We start from the raw sequence: 10,447 nt of genomic DNA, 5'->3' as shown, positions 1-10,447 counted from the left end.
GCGTTGAACATGAGGATTCGCGAACCTGAGGTTCCGAAGCGGAGGCCGCAGCAGTCTACCTGGGGGGCGACGTGGACTGAAAACGTGAGTCTCGACTGAGCGGCCATTGCTCCATTCACTCCCAGGTACTCGGGTACACGGTGGACTAACTTTAAAAATTAGTTCGAACATCTGGAACCTTAGTTGCATCTAAGTATACTGGTGAAGTATATACTTTGTCTGTGTTAGGGTATGAGGTGAAACATAAGGAAATAAGTGGTGTTATTGGTGTTATGCGGTAATCCGGCTTTCTTGTGAAAAAAACGAGTGTAATAAATCGCCGTTAGAATTGTAAAAGAAATTCTAGGTATCTTCAATAATATATTTTCATTTTGTATAATGTTTAATGATTTTGTTGCGTGCAATATAATTAATGAAATAATAAAACTTGTGAAATATTGTTCAATTTAAATAAACCTACTGTGAGAAGATAACCTAAGACTACTAAGAAACGTTAAATGAGAATCATCTAATTGTAATGAAAATACTGGATGATGCACGTAATATGTAGATAATAAGGAATGCTTATTTAAGTCTGCAACTAACAAATATAATAGAAATAAGGACTATTACTGGAAACACTAAATCATTTTGAAATAAGTAATAGAAGGATAACTATTTAACAAAAGAAATACTAAATAATAACTACATAATAACTAGTGATTTATAAATATATTTGATGATTATTTATCACCGTATAAATTCAAGAAACTAATAAAAGCTACAAACTTTACGAACTTCAAGATATACTTGATATTCATTTATAAGCTATAAAATAAGCTACTCTCATTACTTGTTGTAATTATTCCGCTGCTTCCCCTAGACATCTTAAAACTTAATTTTACATAAACTATTAACCTACACTGTACTGCACTGTACTACAAGCGGGATTGTTACAAACGGGGACCTGTCCGGGAAGTCATTTACTATTAACACCACATCTAAATACCATGACTTATTTCCTCTAATTAGTTTTGCTAAATATCGTTGAGGTTTACCTAAGAGTGGTTACAGTGTTTTTGCTATTTCTCGTAACCAGTGAGCATTTTACAGCTGGCAATTGTTAAAGTGTTGCACAATCAACAGATAAATTCAATATTGGTTCATACATGTCCTTGTACAGTTCAATTTATCTGAGCTTGAATTTGAGTAAGATTCCTTAGGAGCCGACAGGGCTCGCCGGAATTCTAGTTTTAGTTTACAATGCATGGTAAATTACACTCGGTTGTAAGTGTGACCGCCTATTTTAGTTTCTCTGATATAGCTAAGGTTCGAGATTATATTAGGTAGAATATATCTTGACCGACTTTTAGCTTCACTGGCATAATTTGAAGTCTTGTACTACTTCATTAATGAAGTCTTTATTATTCAAACTCGTCTTTAAGCAATTGTTTCTGTTCGATAATCTGGGAGACGATCTGGACAAATTCTTCCCATTCAGTTTGTGGGAGCTAGAAGGCAGAAGGTGGCTTTGCCAATATAGCCGCTTAAGTAGATGTATTTGAATTTCATTAAGAATACTGCAATGATTATTCATTCTGACATAACTCGCCACCTCTCTGTAAATTTGTAAATTGTAAAGCAAGAATCAATTCTAATCTGGAACCTTTTTGCTGTAAACATGGTTTTCGATGTTCATGATTTCATAGCCAATCCTTCAGTGGAAATCTTAAACTCGTCAAATCCTTGTAAAGATGATTCTATATACATGGCTAGACACTGGGGAATTAATTATCAGAAAGAGGCCACTAAAGCTCAACTTAAAGATCTCATAATTGAACATTTGCAAGAGCTGCATGAACCGCAGGCTTTTCCTCTTGAAAATATTGACCTTGATGCTAGTAATCCTTCACAATTACTAGAAATTGAGAAATTAAGATTTCAAATAACATAAGCTAAGATCTTAAGTGATGAAAGACTGTTTAGAGATAGAGAAGAAGAGCGTGAGAGAGAAAGACAGTTTCAAAAGGAAAGACTAGAAAATCAAAGAAGACATGAACTTCAGATGATGGAAATGAAAATAAAAAGTCGAGGGGATTTTGATTTTGAAATTAGTAAATGCGTGAAGCTAACTCCCATATAATCCTGAGAGTTTCTTTATAGAGTTTGAAGCCTTAGCCAAACATTTTAAGTAGCCTGAGGAACACTGGGTTTGGTTAATAAAGCCTAAACTGACCGGTAAAACTCTGAAAGTGTGTGAAAATCTTAATAACACTGATTATGAAGAAGTAAAATGTGCTATTCTAGCTGCCTATTCCATAACCACTGAAGGATATCGGCGGGTTTTCAGAAACATGAACAAGTCTTCTAACCAAACATATGCTGAATTTGCCTCGGAGAAGCTTAGAGCTTTTAGACGGTGGATAAAGTCTGCCTCAGTCAGTAATTTCGATCAACTTTGCAACCTCGTAGTTTTAGAGAAATTCAAAAGAAAGGTTCCATATTCTGTCATGATTCACCTCACAGACAAGGAGGAAAATGACCTCCACGAAGTAGCCAAGGCAGCAGATGTTTTTTCCTTAGTCCATCGTAGTATACCGGGGGAGAAAAGAAAAGCAAATATTGTAAAATCATCTGTAGGATCTAAAAAATATAAATAATACTAACAGTGGACAGTATCAGCCTAATACCCAAATATCTACCCTATACTGTAAATTTTGCAAAAAGGAGGGTCATCTAATTAAATACTGCCCACATCCAAAATGTAAGGTGGCAAAAGATTATAATTTTACAAAACCTGTGGCTACTACTAATTTTGCTAATAAACTGTTTCAGGAAGATCCATTTAAGGCATTCCGATCAAAGGGTCATGTGTTCAGCAAGTCAGGGGGTAATAGATATCCAATTGATATTGTCAGAGATACAGCATGCGCACAATCACTCATACTGAAGAGTGCTCTGCCAGATACTGAAAACTGCTTAACAGGTGAGAGAGTCTGGCTTGAGTATAGAGAAGGATGTGCTCCTAAACAGCTTGCTGAAATCAACTTGGATTGTGATATGGTAAAAGGACCAGTAACGGTTGGTGTTGTAGATAAGAATCCGATTCCTAATGCAAGTTTCCTCATGGGTAATGACTTAGCTTGGGACTTAGTAATACCAGAATTAAGGGTAACTGACACCCCTTTACAGTATAATAATACAACTGAACTTGAAATGGAACAGCCATATATTTTCCCTAGCTGTGCAGTAACAAGACCCAAAGCTAAAAATAATGGGGATAAATCTTTAGCTTCTTTCAAACCTAATCTAGTAAACCATGATAATCAACCTGTAACAAAAAAAAAAAATAATAATAATAACTGATAATTTAATATCAAATATGATGACACCAGAAAAGCTAATTGAAGCACAGAAATGTGATGAATCTCTTATGAAATGTCATAATGAAGCTTGTGATTGTGCTGTTGTTAAATCTCCAAGTTTTTACTACAAACGTAATGTACTGATAAGATTCTATCGACCTCCTAATCTGTCTGCAAAAGGATTCATGGTCTGAGAAGCATCAGATTGTCTTGCCACAGTCTATCAGAAAGAGTGTAATAGAGATCGCTCATGAAGGTTTTGGTGGGCATCTCGGGATCAGGAAAACTTGTCAGGAAATCTTAAATGATTTATTTTGGCCTGGTCTTCAACAGGATGTTACAAAGCACATAAATTCATGTCATGTGTGTCAAGTAGCTGGGAAGCCCAATCAAGCTATTCCTCCTTATCCTTTCCAACCCATTCAAGTCCCATGTGAACCTTTTCAAAAGATTATCATTGACTGTGTGGGACCTCTACCAAAAATCGCAAAAGGGAATCAAAATATACTGACTGTAATGTGTCCCACTACAAGGTTTCAAGAAACATTTCCACTTAAAAATATTTCTGCTAAGAGTATTTGTAAAAATCTTGTACAAATGTTTACAACTTTTGGTATCCCACAAGAGGTACAGTCTGACAGAGGTAGCAATTTCACGAGTGAACTCTTCTCTAAGGTACTCGAAGAACTGGGTATTAAGCAGACCCTTTCCACTGCATATCATCCTGAGTCACAAGGAGCCCTGGAGCGTGGGCACCAAACATTAAAATCCATGCTCCGCAAGTTCTGTCTGGAAAATCAGAAATGCTGGGATGAAGGTTTGCCATACATGTTGTTTGCCATTAGAGAAGCTCCTCAAGAGACCCTAGGGTTTTCACCTTTTGAACTTTTATTGGTAGAAAAGTAAAGGGGCCTTTGAAGTTGGTAAAAGAGAGATTGCTAAATGATTCTTCTGGTAATATAACTACAGTTTCACTATACCTTAAGAATCTTCAAGAAACATTAGCTAAAGTTAGACAAATTGCAAAATATAACTTATATAAAGGTCAAGCTAAAATAAAGATTAGATATGATAAATGTGCCAAGCAAAGAAATTTCAAAGTAGGTGATACAGTTCTGGCTTACATTCCCACTCCTGGTTCTCCACTGGCAGCTAAATACCAAGGGCCTTATACCAGTGAAAAGAAACTTAATGGAACTAACTATATCGTTGAAACTCCTGGCCATAGAAAAACAACTCAATTAATTCATATAAATAGATTAAAGCTCTATATGCCTAATTCTCCTGATACTACAGATGACTTACCACAGAGACTACGTTGTAATGTTATCAATATGTTTGAAGATCCACTAAAGATTAATCCATGGATCAATGCTTGTAACTCTAATATTCTTGGTAATCTACCTTCATTCTTAAATCAACTTAGTTCAGACGAGATACAGGGGATTTCTAACCTTTTTAAAAATTACTCACCAGTATTCTCTGACACTCCAGGTAAATGCAATGTAATCAAGCATGATATTGAACTAGTGCCAGGTACGCATCCCATATGAAAAGCCATTCTGAACTATCAAGTTCCAAGCACTCGGAAGTCCCTCATGCGCTTCCTTGGCATGGTGGGATTTTACCGTCGCTACTGTCCAAATCTCGCAGACGTCGCTGCTCAGCTGACGGAAAAAGTCAAAAAGTGATTTTTTCCTGGACTTCAGAATGTTAGAGGGCTTTCGAGAGGCTGAAGCTGTTCCTTTCCAGCGACCCCGTGTTGGCAGCTCCAGATTTCCGGAAACCCTTCATCCATACAGATGCCAGTGACATAGCTACCGCCGTCCTCCTCTAAGAAGATGACGAAGGTGTTCTGCATCCAGTAGCTTACCACTCAACCAAGCTTGCCAAGCATCAGCTAGCATACAGTACCATCGAGGAAGAGTTGCTCGGAATCATAACTGCAATCAAGAAGTCGAGTGATATATGTATGGTGGTGCTCATCCTTTCCAGATCTTCACTGACCACAATCCACTGACTTTCCTGGAGAAGAACAAGTACTCCAATCAGCGACTACTGAGATGGTCGTTGTCCCTTCAGCCTTATCATCTTCAGGTGAGACACATAAAAGGGCGTGACAACGTAATTGCAGATGCGCTTCCCAGGCCATAAATTTGAATTAATTATTTCAATCAAATCTTAGAAGATTTGACTTCTGGGGGGGTGTTATTAAAATCACTTCAAATTTACGGCCTGTGCGTACCAAAGTGACATTCAAAAGTGCGTTCGATAGTAGTGTGCATATTGTGCGTTGAACATGAGGATTCGCGAACCTGAGGTTCCGAAGCGGAGGCCGCAGCAGTCTACCTGGGGGGCGACGTGGACTGAAAACGTGAGTCTCGACTGAGCGGCCATTGCTCCATTCACTCCCAGGTACTCGGGTACACGGTGGACTAACTTTAAAAATTAGTTCGAACATCTGGAACCTTAGTTGCATCTAAGTATACTGGTGAAGTATATACTTTGTCTGTGTTAGGGTATGAGGTGAAACATAAGGAAATAAGTGGTGTTATTGGTGTTATGCGGTAATCCGGCTTTCTTGTGAAAAAAACGAGTGTAATAAATCGCCGTTAGAATTGTAAAAGAAATTCTAGGTATCTTCAATAATATATTTTCATTTTGTATAATGTTTAATGATTTTGTTGCGTGCAATATAATTAATGAAATAATAAAACTTGTGAAATATTGTTCAATTTAAATAAACCTACTGTGAGAAGATAACCTAAGACTACTAAGAAACGTTAAATGAGAATCATCTAATTGTAATGAAAAATAATGGATGATGCACGTAATATGTAGATAATAAGGAATGCTAGACATCTTAAAACTCAATTCTACATAAACTATTAACCTACACTGTACTGCACTATACTACAAGCGGGGTTGTTACAATAGATAAATGCATGTATGTATATACACATATATATACACACGTGCGTGTGTGTGTGTGTATATATGTATATATGTATGTATATATACACGTGTGTGTGTGTGTGTGTGTGTGTGTGTGTGTGTGTGTGTGTGTGTGTGTGTGTGTGTGTGTGTGTGTGTGTGTAGTATATATACATATGTATGCATGTATGTATACAGATACATATAATTATATATATACTTAAATATATATATATATATATATATATATATATCCACATACACACACAAACACACACACTCATATATATATATATATATATATATATATATATATATATATATAAATATATACTTATGTATATATATTTATATAAATACATGTGTGTATAAATACACATCCACACACATCCACACAAAATATATTTATATATATATATATATATATATATATATATATAAATATATACATTGTGTGTGTCTGTGCATATATATATATATATATATATGTATATATATATGCGTGTGTGTGTGTGTGTGTGTAGATATATATGCATGTATGTACATATACATACACACGTGTTTGTATATATATACATACATATATACACGTGTATGTGTATATGTATGTATGTAAACATATATATGATTATAAATGTATATAAATATTTTCACACACACAAACATACACATTCATATATATAAATATATATATATATATATATATATATACATGTATATATATATACGCAGACATATGTGTGTATAAATACACACACATACGTATATGTGTGTGTGTGTATGCATGTATATATATTATATGTATTATATACATAATTATATATTTACATCTATGTACACACATACACATATATATAGAGTTCCATACACACGAACACACACACACACACATATATAAATATACCTATATATACATATATATGTATATATATACGAGTATATAGATATACAAAAACACAATATAAATATATATATCTATGTATATGTGTGTGTGTGTGTGCACTTATTACCTGGTATTATGTGTACAAAAATACACATATATTCCATTCGCTCTCTTTTTTCTACGTTCAACAAACCACGATGAATGTGTATGCTAACACCCCGAGTTATTCCTAATCGTGGTTTCGACGTTTTCCTAAAGGTTGGTGATGGAGAAGATATAACACGAATTATTCCTAATATTCATAAAGATTATGCGGATTCATAAATGATTTAGTATGTTCTATTTTGGAATCCTTTATTGTCTAATTCAGGTACAATTAAACAGCATTGGCCTTGATCCAATCGACATGGTAGGCGACCTCAGCATACACTCCAGGGTAGTTGGGACGGGCACAGCCGTAGCCCCAGGACACGATGCCGGCCAGGTAGGTGGAGCCGGTGTCAGAGCAAGCAAGGGGACCGCCAGAGTCACCCTGGCACGAGTCCTTGCCGCCCTCGGGCACTCCGGCGCAGATCATGGAGTCATCAATGTCGTTCTGGCCATAAGCATCGCGACACTCGTCATCAGACACGATGGGAACGGACACCTTCTGGAGGACATCGGGAGAGCTTCCTCCCTCCGTGAGAGCGCCCCAGCCGGAGACGATGCACTCACCAGAGGCAGCGTGACCCTGAGCGGGAATATCGATGGAGCTCACGAAGTTGTTGAAGGTCAGAGACTGAGAGAACTTCAGCAGGGAAATGTCGTTGCTGATGGTGAAGCCGTTGTAACCTTCGTGTTGGATGATCTTGGAGAGGACGACCGTCTGCTCGTTGCCCTCGTCAACCTCTAGGTTATGTTCTCCTGCTACTACCTGATGATGATCATCATAAAGGTATTGGAAGCATACAACTTAAAATATTCCAATTGCCACTCTGTTGATATGCTTTCCATTTCTAAGAAACATGTAACTAGTTATATTATGGCTTTGACTCGCCAAGAGGGTAATCAGTACAATAACCTGTTCATGCCATATCATATTTGAGGACCTCTGGTAAATGAACTTGTGTGTGGGAATTTAGATATATAGATATAAACTGTATATTTTATGGTATTATGGAACTTACCTGAAGGTAGCTGGGATTGTCAAAGTCATCGCCCTGGACACAGTGACCGGCACAAATGGCCCAATTTTCGTTGTAGATGGAGGCACCACAGAAGTGCCATGCGGAGCCCCAGGAGTTGTCCTGGAAGCTGAGCTGGTAAGGGAGCTCACCAGGAGTGACGGCTGTTCCTCCGACGATCTTGTTGAGACCGCGGCGGAAGGTGGGCTTCCTGGAGGGGGCGGCTGCGGGAATTCATCAACAAATGTATCATAATGTCATAAGCTAGTAAATACTTTACTGTCTACATATATGTGTGTGGTTTCGTTTCATGAACTGGAAATTAAAATGGAGAGTAAGCAACACTTAAATTTCTCCGTAACCATTATTCCCTGGTTTCAAATATGACCTTAAAATGAGAACAATTCTGGATATCTTTCAAAATTCGCTATCCTGTTGATTCAAAGGTTGAAGTAGATCCACCCCGTTCCAGACGCACTCACCGAAGGCCCCGGCGAGGAGCAGACAGAGCACGAGGGACTTCATGGCTGGTCACTGGTAACGAGTGGGACTTGCAAGCAACTTTTATACTAGCCACAAGGAATTTCCCAAGCGCATTATCACCAGCTGTTTCTTGAAGTGTCTTCCAAGGGTTTTTTTGCGGTCAATGTTACTGTAGATGTGCTTTTACAAGTTCTTTTTGTCAACATGAGCTCATACTATTGATAACATTAAGCCAAGGCCAATTTCTCTGAGGAAAGCCGTGGAGGACTACACTAGGTTGCACGAAATGATGGAGAGTTCGAAATGTTTTGGATATTAAATCCGACTACATAACTTATCAGTATCACTGTCCTACATATTAAACGGTGAATTATTTTCCCGTAAAAGGCTAACTATTAACTGAAAAATATAGACAGCTAAACACTATACAGTAATAAACAAACTTTTCTTTACATAAAATTCAATCTTCCTCAAGTGATTTCTATTTTTTAAATAGGTCAGTGTTCATGGCATCATTATATTTTTTCTTATATCATAAATATTCATCTGTTTATCAACTACCATAATTTTACACACACACACACACACACACATATATATATATATATATATATATATATATATATATATATATATATATGTACGTGTGTGTGTGTGTGTGTGGACTGTGTGTATGTTTATATATATATATATATATATATATATATATATATATATATATATATGTATATATATATGGTACATATATATGAACACAAACAAACCCAGTAACGTGTACGCAAAGATGGAAAGGAAACCAGCCACAATAAGATATAAAAATAAATCATAATATAATTTTTACTGTGGCTGTTTATCCATTCACACACACACAAACACACTCACACACACACATACACATATATGTTATGCATATAAATATATATATTGTATATTATATATATATGTATATTATATATATATATATATATATATATATGTGTGTGTGTGTGTGTGTTTGTGTGTGTGTGTAAAATATTACATATATATAAATAAATGAATATATATATGTATTTATTTGTATGATATATGTATGTATATAGATATACATGACATAGAGAAATAAAGATATGTATCAATATCTATCAATAAATAAATATATATATATATACATATTAATCACCTTTCTTATTTTGCTAACGTGAAATACTTTGAAATTTGATAAACTTATTGAATTGTTAAGGAAATTAGTAAATTGCTTGAATAGCCAAATTAATATATATATATATATATATATATATATATATATATATATATATATATATATATATACACACATGTTTGTGTCTGTGTGTGATTACTTCTGTTTTCATCACACTATAATCTCCAAGTTGAGATTAACGTGCCATAATTATATATTGAAAGAAAACACTAGTGTCTTCAAATACAGAAGTAGTATTCGATATTTGGATTATTCTGTATGATGACATACAATGGAGTAATCTGATATTAATAGGTATACCCAAATTAATTCTAGCGATGCTGCGGCTAAGGCCAACAAACATCAGTCGAATGGATTTTGAAAAGATAATGCTATAGACCTCCCTACTGAATTATAGTCGGGTAAAGGTACGGTCCAAGATCTATGCTTTATATATAAGAAA

At 35.7% G+C, this 10,447-nt stretch overlaps 1 protein-coding gene across 1 annotated transcript; it reads right to left on the bottom strand.

The window, feature by feature from the left end:
• Positions 1 to 7,498: 7,498 nt before the first annotated feature.
• LOC125028112 (trypsin-1-like) lies at positions 7,499 to 8,942 on the bottom strand. The gene is made up of 3 exons (XM_047617442.1): positions 8,807 to 8,942; positions 8,328 to 8,548; positions 7,499 to 8,074 (listed from the first exon to the last, which is right to left on the bottom strand). Exons 1-3 carry the CDS (start codon positions 8,847 to 8,849, stop codon positions 7,538 to 7,540), a joined length of 801 nt encoding a protein of 266 aa, XP_047473398.1. The 5' UTR covers positions 8,850 to 8,942; the 3' UTR covers positions 7,499 to 7,537.
• Between the last annotated feature and the right edge of the window lie 1,505 nt (positions 8,943 to 10,447).

The sequence above is a fragment of the Penaeus chinensis genome, chromosome 8, assembly GCF_019202785.1.
Source record: "Penaeus chinensis breed Huanghai No. 1 chromosome 8, ASM1920278v2, whole genome shotgun sequence".
Lineage (NCBI taxonomy): Eukaryota > Metazoa > Arthropoda > Malacostraca > Decapoda > Penaeidae > Penaeus > Penaeus chinensis.
Note: the sequence above shows the minus strand (reverse complement) of the source record. Positions and strands in the feature narration are given on the sequence as shown.

Bases quoted from the DNA above. Each gene is read 5' to 3' on its own strand.
- LOC125028112 (XM_047617442.1), bottom strand. From the start codon at position 8,849: ATGAAGTCCCTCGTGCTCTGTCTGCTCCTCGCCGGGGCCTTCG. The intron at 8,549-8,806 runs GTGAGTGCGTCT...GAATTCCCGCAG, and splicing joins GCTCCTCGCCGGGGCCTTCG to CCGCCCCCTCCAGGAAGCCC. The intron at 8,075-8,327 runs GTAAGTTCCATA...GATCATCATCAG, and splicing joins ACAATCCCAGCTACCTTCAG to GTAGTAGCAGGAGAACATAA.